The sequence below is a fragment of the Cinclus cinclus genome, chromosome Z (genome assembly GCF_963662255.1).
Source record: "Cinclus cinclus chromosome Z, bCinCin1.1, whole genome shotgun sequence".
In the NCBI taxonomy this organism is placed as follows: Eukaryota; Metazoa; Chordata; class Aves; order Passeriformes; family Cinclidae; genus Cinclus; species Cinclus cinclus.
In genome coordinates this window covers 75,377,408-75,398,001 of record NC_085084.1, presented here as the reverse complement: position 1 = coordinate 75,398,001, position 20,594 = coordinate 75,377,408, and the positions used below count along the sequence as shown (strand labels likewise).

The following is a 20,594-nucleotide window of genomic DNA, read 5'->3' as shown; positions in this document are numbered from 1 at the left end:
ATACAACTGCCTAAGCAAACATACTACTTTGCACACAAGCAGCCCAGTAAGTAACATACCAGGAAGTCAATGTCTGAGCCATCACAAGAGCCACAGTCTGAGGCACCACTTGCCCTTAGACTGTCCAGGCCACTGTGCAGTCCAACAATTTGGGTTCATCATGCTACAGAACTCCAAAGATCAGTCCAGACTGCCAGCACTGTCCATCTGCCACCGCTTCTTACTCTAGCCTCAGGAAGCTGTAGTTTAAAAGCATGTATTCCCAGGAGGATCAACATTTACCAAACAGTAGCTATAGTCCTGGTCCCTCAAGTCTCTTTCTCACTCTCCACTTCTCAACTACTAAGAACTCCCAAAGAGCTACCAAAATCCCTGTTTTCACCTGGCTTTTTTTCTCTTCCCACAAATGCTGTTTTAAAGATTAAATTATTTTCCCTTTGGCTATTTTTGTTTCAATTCTCCAAGGCAATAATCTCTAAACTAAGGGGTTTTGTCATAATTCCAGACAGCAGTGTTTAGGAAATGACTCCGTTATTTTGGTGCAGCTATGATAATAAACTCTTTAGTGAAAACTGAGTATGATAATAACATCTTATTGAGTAGGCAAGATGTCCAGTTTACAACATACATTAAATGCGTTGAATGTGATCACAGAAGTATTAACATTCCACACAGACACTGGGGCTCTGGGCAGGGAATTATTTACAAAGAAAAAAATGCATCCAATAAAGTTATTTTCTCTCTTATACAAAAAGTTCTGAGCACAGTTTTTTCTGGTTGTACTTTCACAGATTTCTATGTTTTCCGTATTCATCCATTTCTCATTAAATATTATGATAATTCTTAATTTATTTCTTAACCCATTTTGAAAGCTGTACAGTACAACTTCTTGGACTTGCACACTTTGTTACAGAGAATTAAGTGGTCAACTTTCCCTCTTGAGGGTTGATAATGAGATGATGAAGCCAACATGAACACTTCTATTTTACACTGGAAGCTGTGCCCCAATAATTTTTCTGTAAAAGAGAAATAATATGCTTGCTAGCCCAGATAAATACTGTCTTATATTTCTCCAAACTTATGTTCGACAACGACTTGCTATTGACCTGTAATAAGCTTATTCATTTTTCCAAAAATGATCAATTTAAAAATCTGGATTATATCTTAGATTTTACCCCTCTTTCCCACTTAAAACAGTGTGTCTGCACTACTTTATCTCCCAGCCCATTTTAAAAGGATGGAGAAGAATTCTGTTTAATGTGTGTTTACTACTGAATGGCTGCTAAAATTAATACAGTTAATACAAACACTGTGTATTTCACCTCATTTCAATTACAGCCCAGATCGTCAATTAAAACAAATGTGGTTAGAACTTGAAGCTAACAAAGAAACTCAGAAGAAATTATTTACCATAGTTGAATGTACACTAAATGCTTGATGGTTTTGTACTTCGTTTTTTGAACCAGGATCAGCAATGAAATCAACACAATACAATGGAAAACACTCTTTAAGGGAGAAGGATTTTCTAAACACTAAACTCTGAGATTACTGTCTAAAACTGAAATTGTTTTTCTCCTCAACTGTTAAACAGAACTACTCTTGAGGAGATGCAACCAAATTGCTTTCTTTTACTAGGCCAAGAAGAAATCAAGTCAGCACTGTATGGGTTCTGGTTTCCATTGCTTCTGCTTACAATTGGAACCACATAGAAGAACTGGTAAATTTGAGCAACAGAGTGACATTTGCTACTGTTAGTTTACAAAAGAAGCCCCTATTAGTTTGAAAACTGAAACTGAGCAAACAGAAAATGGACAACACAGAAAAATTATTCTGAGCAGACTTTGGAGAAAGCCTTTTTTTTTTTTTTACTGTAAATCAAAGACAGCTTTGCTTGTTTGGGGTGGTGGGCACAACTAAAAAGAGGAACCCTGGTGGGCACAATTAAAAAGAGATGTGTGCAACAGAAGATCTCCAGAGAAGAGAGACCCATGTCCCTGTCACTGGCTTATGACAAAGCCCTGTGCCATCGCCCAGCAGCTCCAGCTGAAGTGACGTGTACTGAACACTCAGCATTGACTCATGCTGTGAGACAGAAGTCATCTCAGGAATCAGGGCGCTGAGATGGAGGCACAACCAAAATATTATACTCAAGATCTGAAGAATTCAGCACAATCTCAAAGAAACCCAAAATCACACATGCCCCAAATGACAAGCGCTGCACAAGTGAGTGCAATCTGAAATGAGATCTATCCCAGATACAGTATAACTGCTTATCTGTGCATCAACATCAGGTGTCTCCCTCACACCTGCTTTGTGTGACCTTGTTCCCCACATACAATTACTTCCTTTCCACGCATGCAATGACATAAAAACAGGCCAGAACAGCAAAGGTCTCAAAAACCCTGTTCTCAAAATGTGTTCTTTGTACTGGTCAATGGCTTTTAGAGCAGAATGCAAACAGTCCTGTCTTACCTGGGATCTCCAGCCAGCCTGATTTACTTTTCCACAAGTAGTTTGAATATTTCATGCTCAGCTACTTCCCAAAACGTCTTTGCTATGACAAAGAGTGCAGGCAACCTGAACATAGCAAGGGCTGAAAGGGAAATTTAAATATCTGCCTGTAAGTTTTCCCTCCTGTCCCTGCACAGACACACACTTTACAGAGAGGGACAGAGAGAGAGAGAGAGATTTTTCCAGACTGAGGAAGGAAGGAAAGGGAGAGGCTGTCAAGGGAAGATGCATCAGTGCCTGTAGTTTAGCTCCAAGTCTAGCTGGGAGAACACGAATCCTCCCAGGGGTGCATGCGTGCAGATTTTTGTCTGATTTTGGCTAATGTTTTGTTTTTATGGGTTCAACTTAAATAGAAGCCTGGAAGCATTTAAATTATACCTCTTTGGGGAGTGATTACCTCCTTTCTGTCACTCACCTATCTGTCACACAAACCACCACCAAGACAGAATTTTTGTCTCTTTATGGCTATATCAGGTTTTTTTTGTTTGTTTGTTTTTGGTGGTTTTTTTTTGTTTGTTTGTTTGTTTGTTTTGTTTTGTTTTTTTTTTTTTTGTCTGCTTGCTCCATGCCTCTGGGTGTTTTGTCCTTTCTCTTCTCTGGTGCTCCATACCTTAATCCTTTCATTCCTGCCTTTTCTGTCTTGCCTGTTTTGTCTGCAATCATTACAGCACAACTCAGCTCAATGGGTGTCTACCACAATGGGAGCAGTAATACAAGTATTAATAACATCCTGCTGTTAGCAGGAGAGACTACAATCATTTTTTAAGGACAAAACAACCTGACCTTAGGGAACATATACAATACTTAGGATAATTACAAACGTCATGTTCCCTTTGGCGGCCTATTTTTATTACTTATTTCGTATCAGCCATGGGAGGCCCTGGGGCTACTATTTTGTTTGTCTGGAGTTTCTGAGCTAGACAACATGGCTAGGAAAGTCAGTTCATATTTAACCCTATGTTCTGTAGATGAAAACCATAATGCAAAGCACCTGGGTTTCATTATCAATCAAACCACCAAGCAAGGCACTTATCATAAAGCTCTTGCCTTGCCAGTTCTAAAATTCTCCAAACTGCTTTGATGTGAACATCAAAAACTCCTGGACTACATGAACGACCACTTGCCTGACTTCATCCTTTAATTAGCACATCGTACCTGAGAGCACCACTCACAGTAATTATGCATTGTTCTTTAAGACCATTAATTAAATTATTTCATTTTGGAGTGAATTGGCTGTACAGAGGAGACACTGCACAGGAGATCCACAGGAGCACCTTTTGCTGCACATTTTGCTGCAGGAGTCTCTGCTGCAGCCAGTATTATCCACATCTACTGAGATCTCAGGTGTCCCTAACGTCACCAAAATCCAGAAATAATTAGGTTTCCTATTCTTGGCACCTGAGACAGAAAAGTGACACACAAAGTCACGGCCACTTAAATGTAGTATGGAAGCCTACAGACACTTGTGTGGCATTGGTGTTACCCTTAACTGACAGATATTCACAATGCATCTCAGTAGTTCTGAGCCATCTGTTCACTTGGCAATCACAGCAAAGAAAAATGAATGAAACTCAAGACTGAATGCAGTCAGTACCATGCAACTTGAAGGTGCTACTTCCAAAGAAATAGTGAGAAAAAAAAAATCTGGGAAAACTGGGAAGCATATCTTGACACCATTGTAGCATATACTGTTTTGCAAAAAAACCCACTGTATTGAAGAAAATTTTATTCATAGATATGTACCAAGTTCTACCTGCAATGGCAATTCCCTGCAAGATTTTTTAAAAATGTGTATATATATGTGTATTCTATATGTTTAGTTTTCTGAAACCAATACAAAATTTGAAATCATATTCTTTCTAAATTTTCAGCAAAATTCTACTATGGAGTACATTTCCCTTCAAGATAACTGGAGATTAGGCAGTAGTTTGCTCTAAGCATGTTAGTTTCTTGTATAATTGTTATACTGTTATATATGAGTTGAGGCTCTTTCAGTGATATGGAATAGTCAGCAAAACTTCAGAGAGAAAATGCAATAGCAACTATAAAAAAGAAATTTATGAAAAGTAAAGTCAGAAGATAAGATGACCAGAGATTATCCCTTCTTACTCCAGCTGAAAGCTCCACAACTATATACAGCAATTTTTTTCTCATGTTGGAAAGCTCTGCAACATGCTCGCCGAGTATCTGGGAACCAGAAATTGCATATGGTCCCCAAGGGCATATTAGTGAAAGTGCTGCTCTTTGTGAAACAGCTACAGTCCAGCTTATTTGCAAATACTTTTATCTTTTAAGAATGTGCAAAATGATAGAGTCTGTAAAAATAATAGTCTTTACCAGAAGTATAAGCATTGAAGAGGGTAAAAAGAAATGCTTTTTGAGGCATGTCTTCTCTGTTTAGCATCAAAACAAAGTAGGGTATGAATATATATGCATTCTCTTTCACAGTATATTTGAAATGTCTTTTTGTTATGAAGTATACAACAATTTTTTATGGCATAATTTGATACCTGAAGTGCTGGAAAGACCTATGCAAAATACTTGTGGCTGCTAACTGTCAGAAGAAGCTGACCTACACTGAAATGTGTTCACCCTATTTAAGAGACCTTGCTTGTAAAATACAAAAAAATAAAAAATAAAAAATTACAGATTAAGTTCTAAGCCAACATTTATGTCCCACAAAATGAGGCTTGTTTGGAGATTTATGTGAAGATTTGGCTCATCTTTACAAAGATTTCACCATCATTAGCTAGAGTTGTTCTGCCCAGCACCCTAATTCTAAACTGTTTACTCCTTTTTGGTCCTGCAGAAGGAAGGACCAGGAGCAGTTTCCATCACTATACACAAAAAGTTAGGGTATAACATGTCCTTGCTCACTTCATTTTCAGCAAAAAATGCAGGAGACTACTTATGGTCAGAGAAAGATGGATAATTTCTCTTATCATGGCAATAGTCTATTTGTTTTAAAAATAATCAGACTAACATTTAGTCTGATTTTAGATTAATTTAGACAGTTTCATATGAATAAAAGAAAAAAACCCCAAATATTCCCTTAGCCCATCAAGGCAATGGCTAAAGTGTTCTTCCTGGCTGTGCAGACCCAGGTTCAAAATTTCATCTCCTGATTTATGCTTCTTGGTTTCCTTTATTTAACATTTTACAAAAATTTTCTGAGGAGGAGCAAGACTGTTTCTTTCATGTCAACTTAGAACAATATTTAAGTGAGCAGTAGGCAAAGAGATGAGTACAGTCAGGCAATAAAAATATCCTCATTTTCCTCATAACTTGCTTGAGTCTTCCTACAACTTCTAACAGCTTCCCACTAGCAAATGTTTCTCTAAAGTGTGTATACTGAATAATTCTGAAGAATTAATTCACTGCACTCTCTGAATTTTAACTGACTAAAATATTTAGCTCTCCTAATATATAACAGTTACTATGGTAATCAAGTTTGCTGGTTTTTAAAAAGGGAGCAACTCCAATTAATAAATTGTGCCAGATTAGACATTGGTCCTCCTGAATTTGGAGGTGACATTAACCACTACTCTCTTATGGGAATGCAGCTCCACAGTCAGGATGAAGAAAGGGGATACCTGTCCCAGATGCTACTTTTCCTTCTCGACCAGAGCAACAGCATAGAGGAGTACTGTTTAAAATGGAAATTGAGGAAAGGCTGTAATAAAAAGGACTGCTACAAGGATGCACAAACTGAATATTATCACAGGCATTGGAGAAAAATACATTTGTCTAATTTTCCATGCCAACAAAGCATTTAGAGATTTGTCTGAGAGTGAAACAGTTTATCATCACATCCAAATAACTGGAGAAGACAGTAACAAGAGGCTGAAGCTTCATATTCTCATGCTGCCCAAATTTCCTAAAATTTGATGAGTTTTTGCATACCGTAGGAATTCAGAGTCTTACTGGGCCATACAACTATCAACAAATCTGCAGAAATTCTTTTCCAAGTTTACCTGATGGGGACATTAATACTGGGTACTTTGTGCAGTTACATACAAGAGTTTAAATGATATTTCCATAGAAAAGATTTTGTATAATGCCCCTCTGCTTTTTTCATCTGTTCCTCTGTACTCCTACAAAAACATATACAGAAGACACATAAAATTAAAAAAAAAAATACAAATCAAACTAAACCAAGGGCCAGACTGCACACATTTAAAAGGAAAAAATACATCAGATTGTGTATGTGGTCGCTATGACCACAGGGAAAAATGTCAATGTATTCTCAGTACTTGGCCCCACTTCTGGCTTGGCCCCTCCACTTGGATCATCTTTAATCATGAGTAAATCTGACTAAAAAAAATAAAATCAAGAAACACTTCTTGTGATGAAAAGATGCTATTTTTATTGAAGTGCTCTAAAAACATGCTGATTTTAATGACAAACTCCAGCAGGAGGAATAAAAGGACAAAATTACTTTCCATCAAGGATTTTGGTCAGGAATTTTGATGCCTAACTTCATACATATTCCTTATTTTACTTAACTAATTGCACAACAGATCATAAGTAGCGGTGCATGTAGCCTTATGCCTGATGTGTTATGATATAATCTGTTATGATATATTTGGTGTCAGTTTGTATAATTTCTATACAAATGGTACTTTGACCTAGAAAAGAAGTTAGGTGTGTCTGCTAATAGTAAATAGAAGCTGACATTAACTACTTTTTATCTACCTCTAACAATGTATATAAATTACATAACTATTGTCATTATGAAATTCTGTGAAAAAGATGTCTAGGAAGATAAAAAATGAAGTGTTGTAAGAATAAATTGTAGAACACCAAAATCAAGTTTATCTGAAACCTGGAGTGAAAGCTCCTAAAAGCCATAGCTGAGTTTCCACCAAGCTGAAGTTCTTTAAGTGTTGGTTGTCATTCCAGAGATGAAAACTGAATCTTTAAGCTCCTGAATGTCCTATGAAACAAAATCTGCCTTGAGGCACCACAGGATTAGTCAACACTTGCAAGTTTCCTGTCATCTTGTTAACAGCCTCAACCTCAAAATATTAATGAATCTTACATTAAAATGTGTTCTGCCAGGGTAATCCCACGTGCCTGCTGAGAGCACACCTTGCTACCAGGAGCAATTGGGGTGCTGTTCTGCCCCTGGGGTTCACCACCTCAGGTGGGTGATGCTGCAGGTCTGTGCCAGAGTGTGGCACAGCTCCAAGGGGCAGGACTGCCAGCACAATGCAGCTCAGGTATGAGCTCAGTGCAGAGCTGCTCTGCTGAGCTGAGTTGCTCCCTCTCAGAGCTGCTGCCCTCTTCTTGTGCATGGAGAGCACAGAAGAGACCTTGCAGGGTGACGAATGGAGCCCTCACCCAAGCCTAAAGGTTAAACCCTAAAAATACATAACTGCACAGAAATGTAATTTTTTTTCTTTTTTTTTTTTAAGCAAGGGGGACTTGGAAGTCATAGATACAGAAAATGTTTGAACTAAAACAACCAAGAGTTCAGCCCAGCAATTTGGAAATTCTCATCTACACAGACTGTGCTCATTTGGGACAGTGAATATTGCTTGGGATTGCACGGAGGGAGATCTGGGTAGGGAGGGAGGCTCATCACAACCAGAGCCCAAAGGTCAGAAATACCTCAGGAAGGGTGAAAGAAAGCACAGGTGGGACTTGGCAGCTGGACAGAGTCCTGCCTTCTTTGCACAGTGGTCCATAGCCGCCAGTGAAGCCTGTGTAGTCCTCTGTCACACACAAAGCAAATCACTTTCCTCAGAGGGGTTTTGGGACATGCACAAAAGGGCAGGGTGGTCATGTGTGTGCTGCCTTATACAGCTCCCACTCTGGCTTCTTCATTCAGTAACTCCCCACTCAGAACAGTCTTGTCCACCTCAGTGCTCTGCCTTCAAACCAGAGAAATGCAGCAGGTTCAACCAAGTACCTGCAAAACCTTCCCTGCAAAACCTACACACTGTTGCTCTCCAAAATGTGTTGCCACTGTGTGCTACAGAGCTGCTTGCAAGAGGGTTCTGCCTCACCTTCTCAGGGAGAGGAGAGAGAGAAGATAAGGGATGCAGGGAAGGGTGGTCTCCATTCCCTGCAGAGCCCTTCCCAAGAGCTGGGAGGAAGCTAATGCTGCCGAGAACTGGGCAGCGGCAGGACACTGTCCCAGGTGGCTGTGGCTGTCAAAGAACAAGAACAAGCCTGAGAGCATGGGAGAGGGACAACACTGCTGCAACGTGTGTCTGCAGCTCTTTGGAACTAATGTGAATCAAAAGAGATGGACCCTCTCTGTAGCACTTTCTACATGTGTTACTGTATTTTTGGTATACAGAAGTGGCTCCCTGCCACATGCAATGTGGAAGCACACGCGTGCAGGGCACTGTTGCGTCCACAAAGCAACCTCTCACAAGATGCAGCTTTCATACATGAAACATCTTGTCTGTGGGGATGAGGCTAACTCAAGAGCATCAGTGAAGGGATATGTGTGTGCTCATACTTTGTGTACAGCTCTTGGAAAAAGCACATCCACTGTCAACTACTCTGGATAGCCGTCATCATTAAAACAGATGATGTTTCTCAAACACACAGATGTAAAATTAAAGCTCATTATTAGATTAATATTATTTAATTTGAGAGGCCTCTTCCAAATTTCTCCCCCAGAGCTGGTTGCTGAAGGACTTACTAATTCTGAGAGTGTGATTCACCTACCTAATTTAAGATATCTTTTGCATAGCACAAATCCCTACGGTCTCACTAATTATCCTGGAACTGATGTAGCTGTAAGTTCCCATGTGGTCCCGGACACCCAGGTCAGAGGAAGCCTCTCACACCATATCAAAAGCTGTCGGTGGCTTCGGTACAGCAATGAGAGCCACACGCGCCCTCTCCAGCGATGTCTCGGAGGTGACGTTTGCAGCCAGTTACTGAAACCCTTCCCTGGGGCAACTGCAGGACTTGCCAGGGGAGATGCGGAACGCGGGAGGGACGCGACCAACTTACCTGCTCCGTGGCCCGCGGCGTGGTGGGACTGTCGGGGTGGGCTAGCACAGAGCAGGGGGGAAGCAAACAGCTGCCACAGCCGCCGTCCCTGCGCCTGACGCCCACACCTCGTGTGTCCCCCTCTGCCTTCCCCGCGGGCATCGATTCCCCAGCCGCGGACACGCGTGAGATCCGCGCCCCCTCTGCCCCCGTCCTCCGCTGCCGCGGCGCTCACCTGAAGCAGGTAGTGATCTCTCCCGTGGGTTTTAGGCAGGGGTACCGGGTGGTGGCGATTTTGTTCTCGGAGCAAACCTCCCTGCAAGGTGGAGAGTCGAAGTATTAAGGAAAAAAAAAAAACAAACAAAACAAAACAAAACAAAAAACAATAGATAGGAAAAAGAAAAAGAAGGCGGTCGGTGGGGAAGAAACGCACAGAAGCAGCCTCGCTATCGCAACACCCACCTGTCGCCGTCCTGCGGCTCCTCCCGGTAGGTCCAGGCGTGTCCCAGCGCCAGGAGCAGCAGCAGCCGGAGCGGGGACAGGCTGCCGGCCGGCCGCCCCATCGGGCCGCCGCTCCCCTCCGCGCCGCTCCGGCTCTGCCCGCCCCGGCCGGCGGCGGGGCTGCGCCGACCCGCGCTCCTCCCGCCCCGCCGCGGGGCCGCCCCCCGCCGCCGACAGATGTGCCCGCGGGGAGGGGCCGCGCGCGCCCAGATGTGCCGGCAGATGCTGCCCCGCGGCGGGGCGGCGGCCAGATGTGGCAGGGTCGCGGCAGATGTGCGGTGGGAGTAAGGGGACGTCGACACACGGCCCCGCAAAGTCACGCTCCGCTCCCGACCCCGCGGCTGCGGACGGCGCGGGGAAAAGCGGGGAGGAGGGTGCCCGCCCCAAGGTGAGGGGGACGGAAAGTGGTGGAAAGGTCCGAAGCGGCAGGGGTGATCAGCGGCTCTTGGTGCACCACCACTGATGCTTTCCAGATTCGGCTTTATCTCAAATCTCTTCCCCAAAGGAGCATAGCAGTTCAAAGCATCTCTGCTGCGTCGGCTGTTTATCCTTGCGTACAGCTGCCATTTCCCCACCATTCATAAAGGCGGAGATTAATGACAACAGACTCTGATAAAGCAGCGCATCAGGTCTGGCCTGTTGTACCATATCCTGTTTTCACGGTTAAATTGCTTGGGACCAGCAGAGCGAGCCTGCAGAACGACTGTGCCTCTGCAAAGTGTTGGGCAGATGCATTGGCTTTGATCACCACGTAACTTCCTACAAGTACCAAAAGCTTCAGGGACATGGGAAGGAGGGGAGGGTGCGAATCAGCCTTTCCAGCACTTTCACCCGCAGTATAAAAGACCTCATTTTGCAGTCAGAAAGATCAAGGAAATGCGAGCAATGAATTGTACTCATCTATCATTAGAGCCAGGAAAGTCAGGGTTATGCAAGGAAATCTTAACTCCTCTGTTAACCAGCACAGGAGTAAAAAGGTGTATAAGATTGGAGCAACACACTTCTATTTTTTCCCCTGCCACAGGCAACATTTAAACAAGTAATTTCACCATTCTGTGCCTCAGTTTCCCATGTCTCTAAGAGGAAGTTCATGATAACAAAATAAATAAATAAATAAAAAATGCAGATCCCCATATATGAATCAGCTATGATTAAGCTGTTAATCCCTTTGGTATGTTGTCCAGTACCCAGAAAAAAAACTAATGATAGATGAACTGGGAAACTGTAGGATTTTTCAGAAGCTTTTTCTGACTTGTACATCATCCACTGTCACCATGGTTTGTGAACTGCCAGCTTCAAGGTATTTCTCTCCTTAGGCAACACTGCACATTGTCTCCACTCCTGTGCTCAGCTAAGAAAAGTAGTGCTACATGGCAGAATATTTCCCCCTCTTGCTTTGGCTTTTGGTCTCAAGAGAATGTTTCAGATGTTTATTCTGTCATAATTACTTCTTTTTCCTTTATACAAATAATAAGTAACCAAAGACAGGACTTCTTGTCTTGAAGCCAGAGAAGGCTGTGGGTCTTTCTCACAGGGCTAAGCCCTCACCTCTCCCAGGCAGACTCTCCTGATTTGGAGATAACAGGAATAAAAGCAGGACCTGGGTGCTTGGACCCAAGAGCTCAGGAGACACCTGTCCCCACATCACGTTCCTTACCCTTCAGCTCCAACCAGAGAGTATCCAGTGACAAAGTCTGAAATGAAGAGAGGTTTGCACTGCTGTAACCCCTGTGATGTCTGTCTAAAGATTACAAAGGATTTAATTTAACACATTCCAGAAGTGGTCACTGACCCTCCCAAAACGCTCCTTTTTTGAATTGAATTGATTCCCAGAGCACAGAGCCGAAATCCTCTGGATGATTTCCAGCCCAGACCCAAGTGTCATGAATGCAGAAGGACTTTGATTTTCAAAGGGCTGTATATAGGCTTGGCAGAAGTATGCTTCCAAAAAGGTGGGTTTTCTTCCCAGAACTTTTGCCACTCAGTGCAGATCTGATTCACTACCTGAACTACTTAACTTGTCTCCCTGCCTTTTCTTTAATTCTTGCCACCCACATAGCATTGTATCAACACACTGCTATATTTGAAATTAAAAAATATTATTTAACTTACATATGTATTCATTTAACCCAGGCTAATGGCTTTGCTAATTTAAAAATGGTAACCTGGAGGTGAAACTAATCCTGTACTCAACTCCTTGCTAAAGCAGGGCCCTAAGATTTATATTAAAAGAATTTCATTGTGATCCATAGCTGACAGAAAAGAGAGGTTAAACAGCATCGTACTTTGCAGTTGGTAACTATATTGCAGCTGAATACATTAAAGTTGGAGGTTTGGTCGTTTTGCTTCATCAGTTCCATCTCAGCTTTAATGACCATGCAGCCAGGGTCATCCTGAGAACAAGGCCTTAGTCCTGAAAAGTGTTGAAGGGTGGCGATGGTTAAGGAAACATGGAAAAGTTCCCGTTGCCTCAGGGAAGGAATGGTTTGGGCTGTTTTCATATATAGTAAATAAGCAGAATGGGATTTCTCGTGTGAGGGATGCTTTTCCTTGTGCGGGGTCATGTTAGTTTTGACTTGCCCAACTCAAGCATGTATGAAGTTGATTAAGCTGCACACTAAACTTTGGAACGCTCTCAAAGAAAAAAAAATGAGGAATTCAATGCAGTAAAGTGCTTATCAGAAGTTTTATTTACACTGTTTACATAGGAAGAAGATGCATTGTTTCCTGCAGTTCATTCATAATGGTGTTGTTGAATTAATAATTCAAATTCAAGTAGTTTCTTTTCTGGATATTGCTGGTAACTGGAATAGCCTAAATAGATCTACACTGAGCTCCACCAGGACAGTTGTATTTGGCTCAGTACTAATGCATACAAGAGATTTGAAAATTTGATAGTGATCCTAGAAACAGAAGATTATTTTTACCCCCTTTCTACTCCCACCTTTAAAAGAGCTATGACCATGATGTTTGGGGAGGAAGGGTGGGGGTAGGGGAGGACAGGGATTTCTTGGTGGGTTTATTGGTTTTTTTAGATGTTTCAATGCAGTCTTTAGAAGTATGCACTGTGATTATTCTTGATCCGTTTACAAACAACATTTTCATTGGTGCATTTTCCGTCAGCTTCAAACATAAAGCAAGTAACCACTTATTGTAAATAGTCTTAATCCCACCACAGCATTGTGTTTGCATCAAGTGCCAGGTCTCCAGCTGTCAGTATTGACATGTTTGGGGACATCAGAGCAAGGATGAAGGTATAAACAGACAGAAAACAGAGATTTTCAAGAACAACTTGGGTGGATACTTTGATACTTTGGCCTCATGTTGGTCATTCATGGACTAGGCTCCCTTCCAGGTGAATGTCCGAACTGAACCTGGAAGTCTGTATCCAGTCTTCTGCTTTCAAGGAATATTGCACAATCCAAGCTCAGCTGCTATAAACTCACCCACGCTTGGGCAGTGTAAAGATTTCCCACACCACTGGAACTCCAGGAGGCACCTTGAGAGTGCTCCATCTCGGAAAAAAAGCCAGAATCAGATAATAGAGAGAGAAAAAAACCCCTGAATTATTCTCTCTCTCTCTAGATAGGTAGATAGACAGATAGAAGTGGGATTTCTTCCTAACATCTACATGATCAACAGAGTTATCTGGTCTGTAAAAAGCTGAGTGAAGCAAGGAATAAACAGGCAGAGCAAAGGCTAGAAGTGAATGCAAAAGCCCCCAGAAGGTCTGGGACAGGAAGGAAGAGAGAGAAAGTGCAGGAAAAAAAGAGAGAGAGGAAGAAACAGAGGGAAACTAGGGAAGAAAGAAGGCTGAAGAAATGTCAGGAAACCATAAGGTCTGCCCAGGGTAAACAGGTATTACATCTTGAAAGACAATGGTAGAGAACCCAGCAAAGCATCTGTCAGAGCAGGTAAAAGGTAGAAAGAGGTGAGGAAACCGTGGCATAGCCACAGCAGCTCCAAGTTATATTTGGGTGGCAAGGAGCAGAGGACAACATGAAGAAGGGCTAGAAACTGGAGAAAGAAACTGGTTATTCTTCTTACCTCTTTGTTCCAGCCATCCTTTTGCCACTTGAAAAGCTGTGAAACTATGGAAATTAAAATATTTTATTTATTTTTCCTAGTAAGTTCAAGGAGCTGTCATGCTCCAGGCTACAGCCCAACATGTAAAATACCCAACAAAACTTGCATTAAATAAAAATATTGAAGCAGAGAAAGATCCTACTCATCACAAACACTAGAATGACACTTAATCCATCTAGGAGACAAAAAAATCTTTGCTTTTAGTCAGAGGCATTTTTGGTAAAACATGTCAATGAAGGACAAAGGCAATTGAAATGTTATGCAACTGTTTTGAAAATAGCCATGGAAAAAGGCACGTCAGAAAACATGAAATGGTGATGGTCAGGCATTACATCCAGAGAGCATCACAGCTAAAGAAAGGAATTGCTTCTATTTCACAGATAATTACGGAGCTCATCTTAGATTAACAGCAAAAATAAACACCTTTTGAAAGTATCAGCTAAAACAATAACACTGCTGACCAAGAAGAAAATACGTAAATGAGAGCACTAATCCACCAAAAACAAATCCTGATGGATACATGGGACATGGCATCACACTAACCAGACCTGACTTATTTTTTCAGGGGTTAGGTTGAATTCCATTTTGTTATAAGAGATTAGAGCTGAAGAATGTGAAATCTTCCATGGCATCCCAGCTATCAAACACCATCGACCTCTGCAGCTTGTATGTGCTCCTTTTGGGTCTGGGCTCCTTTGAAAGGCCTGGGACACTGCTCTAAGTGCACAGACAGCAAGGGAAACACACCCTTTCTATCCAGTCTTTGTAAGAGTCGAAATGAAGGCAATGTGCTTCTGAAATTTACAAGGTTATCCACCTAAACTGATCCTTTGATGAGTATCCCATGGCAGTGTCATGTTCTAGAATCCCTGGATGTTGAGGAGGAAGGTTGCTGACCCAGAAAAACTTTTTAACAGGCAGTTCCCACATGTATGTAGAAGAAACTGAATGGGTGGGAAATTAGATAGGATGATACAAATTGAACTAAAATTTGAGCACTTGTTCTTTTACTTGTATCATAGACATATATTCTTATGTGCTGCACATTGTGTTGGAAGATGGTTCTGGGGAACATTCCTTCTTTTCCACAAGCCAAAGGTGTTCTTTGACTAAAAAAAGGCTGTGGAAACCCTGTTCTGGCATGCAAGCTGTTGGCAAAAGAATTGCAATACTAAAGACTGCTGCATGTGCATGCCACAGAAACAGCTTGTAAGTGGACAGACTCTGATACCATCAACCCATTTAAGATTATGATGGAGCCCCAGCAAGGTGCTGGGGTTTATTTTGCAAATTCTATGCCAAATAGTTCAGAGATTCAACAGAAAGGCTTGAGCAAGAGAGGACCTTAGTGCAAAATCCATGCTAACTCAAAATTCATAAATAAAGAGTGGGGTATTTTATTTGTTAGTTTTTAATTACATATGGTTAATTGACAAACCTTTATTTTGTAATATAGAATACTGCCCATAGAAGAAAACAACTTCTTGCAATGGTTTGAAAATGCTGGGGAAAATGGTCCAGTGACTAACGCATCCAGCCACACCTGTGGCTTATGTAGTCTCAGCTATTTATTTGTTCTGATGACAGTATCAAGTGAATAAAATAGACACCTTTAAAAGTGAAAAAAAATACTAGCTTATTTATAGAAATTATGTTTCATACTATAGAATGTAAGAATATGTAACAATAGTTTCCTAATTGCTCCCAATGCAGATTTCCTCAAGGACTGTTGCACACTGTCCTTCCTAGCTGCTAAAACAATCTTTTTCCATTATGAATCCAGCCACAGCAAGTTGCAGACAGCTCAGGTATCTGCCATGATCCTGTAGATGGAGCTTCCCACAGATCTGGCATCCCACCTGCAGAGCAGGAAACATTATCTCATGGACTGTACAGCTGTTTTGCAGCTATTGCCTGACACAGCTCCAGGCAGCTCAGGTAGCCACACCTGTGAGAAAGCTGCTTCTCCAAGGCTCACCACTGCATTCCTTCAGAGTACTCCAATACCTGGAGCTGTGCAGGGGAGCTGAGGAAGGCCTGTGACACAGGGGGAAGCAAAGCAGCTCTCATGCTGCTCTGCTCATGGCAATCCTTGGAGCCTGTGCCAAAGCAAATGCAGCCTAGAGACTCTGTACACGTGTCCCTGCTGTGGCATCTCCCCCGAGATGTGTTTTCTTTGGCTCAAGCTCCTGTGGAGCCATGGGCACTCTCCAGTGGTTGATGCATCAACACAGATGCAATTGGATAAAAATCACAATGTTTTTGAGTGCTCTTGGGGAGCAAAATTTCCTTGTTCATATGGCTATGTAATCATAGTTCTTGTAGCTACGGGCAAAGCCAAGTGCAGGGAGGCTTGAGAGATGATTGGTATGCCACAGATTAAAATCTGCCTTTCCTGGGGTGCTGACTGCACCTGCCCTCCTTGGAAAAGCTGGGTCACACACTCATGCAAGTGCAACCCTTCGACCCTTACCTTTAAATCTACTAAGGAAGGAATGCTTTAACTTGCATGTAATTTACAAGGGGACAGATGAACTTTACACAAATGTAACCCCTCCACACTCACAGACTTGGGCAGGTTATTTAAACTGAAAATCAGCGTGGCATGAAGTGGAAGCAACAGTCTTGCACTGACAATGTAGTTTTCCCTGACATGGAAATGGTTGTATGTTTCATGCTTTTCATCTTCTTCATGCTGGCTGGTTTTGTTGCCTTAGTAGTTCTAATACATTTTTTTCCATCTGATTTCCTTCTAAATAAGGCAGCTTCTGCTGAGGACTTTCATTCTACCCTATGGAGCAACACATGTAACTCATCACAGAAATGGGCTCAATTCAGACCAGTCACCCATCTCATTGAAGTTAATCTGGCAAAACACAAGCAGAAAAAAAAAAAGGAGAATATGACCTTCACTCCACAGCTTGTGACAGCTCACTCACTGCTTATTTATTCTACACTCCTTGAAAAAACACTCCACACATTCAATCACATCTCAAAGAAAGGGGTCAAAAGGCAAGTGTTTTTAAACTGTCTAAGTTAAAGAGTCCCTTCCCATTAAAGCTGTGCTGGTTGTGTCAGAGATAAAAGACTGTTTTCTATGAGGACTGACCACTGACAAATCAACAATAAATTGCTCAGAAATAGGCTCTGGCACATTCATTTCAGGTAAATGAATCTCCAGGCACCCTCCATGACTAACAGTGAATGCTTTTTAATTCTGTGTATGGCTGTGTGAAATGTACATTAAATTATCTAAATCATTCAGTGTTTATTTCATGATTAATGGTACTGCTTCTGGCCTGATCCCTGAAGTGGACAGCCAAAGATTAAGAAGTTTAAGGCAGTGGTATGGGACACTTGCAGGAAAGAAAATCAGTGATGAAAAAGAACTGTAAAAATCTCTGATTTTGAGCTTGTAAAGTACTGAATTTCTGTTTTCGTTGATGGATGTAGGACATTTCAGAGTTTGTCAAGAACAGGCAGGAAGCAAACTGTGCACATTGGGAAAGATAATTTTCCTGCCAGAAAAGGGGAAAATCCGCATTCAGATGTCCATTTATCGAGGTGTTAACTGTTAGAATAAATACAGACTTTTGCCTTGAGAAGGACCTTTCTCTCCAAAACAAGCAATTTACATCTGGTTTGACTTTAGGCTAAAAGAGCCCTAATCCTTGTCTTTCACTGGAAGGCTGATTTGCCACAAGGAGAAATTGTGCATGAATTGTGCATTAATTGTGCCAGTGAATCTGAGATACATTCTTTCCACATTTACCCCTTTGCAGGTGCTTTAATACTACAAGCAGGCAGGGCTTGATCTCCTGTATCTTGCAAGAAGGTCACTCAAAATGTCTGGTAGTGCCCAGTGATTCATGATGTGCATGTTCCAGGTGTCCTCAAGGAAGTACACAGTGAGGTCTCCAAGGCCTCAGGGCGCTGTGATAACAGGGATACAAGTTCTTGCGAAGGGAAAAATAAATCAATCATCTCTATTAAAGTGCTTTACAATGTTCAGCATCTCTCAGCAGTGGTCTGGAAGGACAAAAACACTAGAGAATTAAGTTACACTGTTCTTGTAATTCCACATGGTCTTTAGCAGCCAGAACATTGTATTTCAAAACTGTGTTTATATATATATATATATATATATATATATATATATATATATAATTTTTTTTTGCTATGTATCAAGCAATAGCTTTTCCAGGTCTATATTTCAGTCCAAAAACACCCCCAAAACCAAATAACAAAACCCAAACCCCAGAAAAGACAGACATACAGGGGAAAAAAAGTATCTGCAGAATGATATTTAGCTTATATTTAGTGAGATTCATTAAAGAGGTGATTGGGTTCTCAATACTCCAGTAAATGACATTTCTGTATTATACCTCTGCAGCCATTACTTATCAAAGTTAGGTCATCTATTTTTCTGTCTAAAAAATAATGACTAGAAATAAAAGAGCAAGCAAAGGAGAAACCATGATAGCAACTCATTTCCACTAAACAACAGGGGAAATTAGCAATGCATACCTTGGCACTTAGCTGAACCAAGCTGCTTTTCCTAACTGACTCTTCTTTCAGGCATCCTGTCAAAATATTTCCTTGAAATACGTTCCTAGTGTGTGCAGGAGCTATTTATAATCTACAACACTTATTTTTGGATTAAATACATGTAGGTGGCTAGTTGCCATGAGAGCAAAGGGGGGTTCAATGAATTACAAGTATGTGTATGGAATATTGCCCTGGGGATAATGCCTTTCCAAGCTGAGCAGCCCGTACAAGCAATCAGACTGTCAGACGTGGTGTTGGAGCAGGCACAGCACAGAAAGTGGCCGAGGGATGCATCAGCGTGGCCTCACCCCACTGCTGCTTTCTGCCTCTCTTTCTGAGGCAGCCCTCCAGATCCTGTCCTGGGTTTCAGGCCAGCACTAAGGAGCAGCCAAGGAGCAGCTCAGGAGGGCTCCTGTTTATTCAGTACCTGCCCTGATTTTAGGCAGCGTGTCCATCAGCTGAGGTCAGCCCCACCACCAGCCAAGCGCCTCTGCAGAGGAGAAGAAATGTTTGAGGAGTGTCTGAAGATTCCCACGTGTGGCCTGGACAAGACAACCCTGGCCTCTATGCCATTCATTGCTGGCTTGCTGCCTTCTCCTCCAAGCATTTTTCCCGTCTGTCTTTCCACGCACCCATCCATCCAAGAATTCCCACTCTCTCCCTGAGATGGTGTGGGTGACTCCTTGCCCCCAGCAGCACTGGTTTGGAGTTGGAGTGACAATTCCCCAGAGGTGTCAGGCTCCCATTCCAGGGACGGATGACATCAACCACTCCACAGTGGATATGATTAATGTGTAACCCTAGCAGCACCTTCCCCCCTTAGCAGTGCAGTCAGAACAGAAGGGAAAACATCCGCTGGCTAATGGTTAGATACACCAGCTGTGCTACTTGGGCTGTTCTCTAACGAGGGGTGGGTAATCATTAATAGAACAACACACTGGCAAACTAGTTCATATGTGGGTACTCGTCAGTCACTCCCAATTTACTGCACCATTTACCAATTTCAGTAAAATAATTTGTCATTCAGCATGTGTCAGGGAATCTTAGCTTGTGCTGAGAAAGCCCCTGGTATATTTGACACCCAGATGCTGCCAAAGCCCTGGTGAGCTCTTCGTAACTGAAATGCAGAGCAGGAAGCACGCCTTTCCTGATATGAAAGAAACATGACACTGGTGATGAATTGTCTATCTATCTATCTATCTATCTATCTATCTATCTATCTTGACACTGGTGATGAATTGTCTATCTATCTATCTATCTATCTATCTATCTATCTATTGCAATCTACTGTCCTGGCCCAGTCACAATCACTGCACTGGATGTTCCAGATTGTCCAGTACTGGAGTTTTCATGAGAATTGGGTCTCTCTTAGCTCTACAGACAGTTACCTGCTAGTTGGCATTTAGTAAAAGGTTTGGGCTAACCTTCAGACCAAAAGGTTGTGTGGGTCTCACAGAAATTAATTCCATCCCATAGAAAACAGCCATCATTAGTGTAGCATGACAGGAAATAATCCTAAAGATCAACAAACTTACTGTTGATACAATACCATAAATCTCCCACTGTATTTCTGTCTTCAAAGAAAAGCATTAAGGCTGAATAAGGTCAAAATAAGGCAAAAAGAGTCATAAACAGGAAATGTCCAGCTAAATTTCAAGGATTTTCTGCTTTGAAAAATTAGATCTAAGCTGTAAGTGAGTAAGGGAAGGGAAAAGCACAAGACAGCAATTTTCAGTAGTATCAGCTGCCTGCTGGATGCTCTGAGAAGCTGCCTGCTTCCATGGATGCAGGTTGGGGTCACAGCACAACAGTGGGAGCCTAAAACCCTCACTAGTCACAACCAAGTCAAGAAGGCTGAAGAGAGGGGTAAGACAAAAGAAGGATTTCCAAGATACCTGTTCAACTATGTAATAAAGTGAAGTATAAAGCCTGCCCTTGTGTGAGGACTGCTTTGCAAGAACAACCAGACTGACATTGCAGCAGAGTTTTATAAG

At 42.0% G+C, this 20,594-nt stretch overlaps 1 protein-coding gene across 1 annotated transcript in view; it reads right to left on the bottom strand.

Moving 5' to 3' along the window:
- Nucleotides 1-10,028, bottom strand: part of CCBE1 (collagen and calcium binding EGF domains 1) — a 92,557-nt gene extending 82,529 nt beyond the window's left edge. The window contains exons 1-2 of the mRNA XM_062513491.1: nucleotides 9,928-10,028; nucleotides 9,701-9,781 (exon numbers count right to left, since the gene is read on the bottom strand). Of these exons, the coding sequence (XP_062369475.1) occupies nucleotides 9,701-9,781; nucleotides 9,928-10,028 (182 nt within the window). The remainder of the gene's footprint in view (nucleotides 1-9,700; nucleotides 9,782-9,927) is intronic.
- Nucleotides 10,029-20,594: the final 10,566 nt, after the last annotated feature.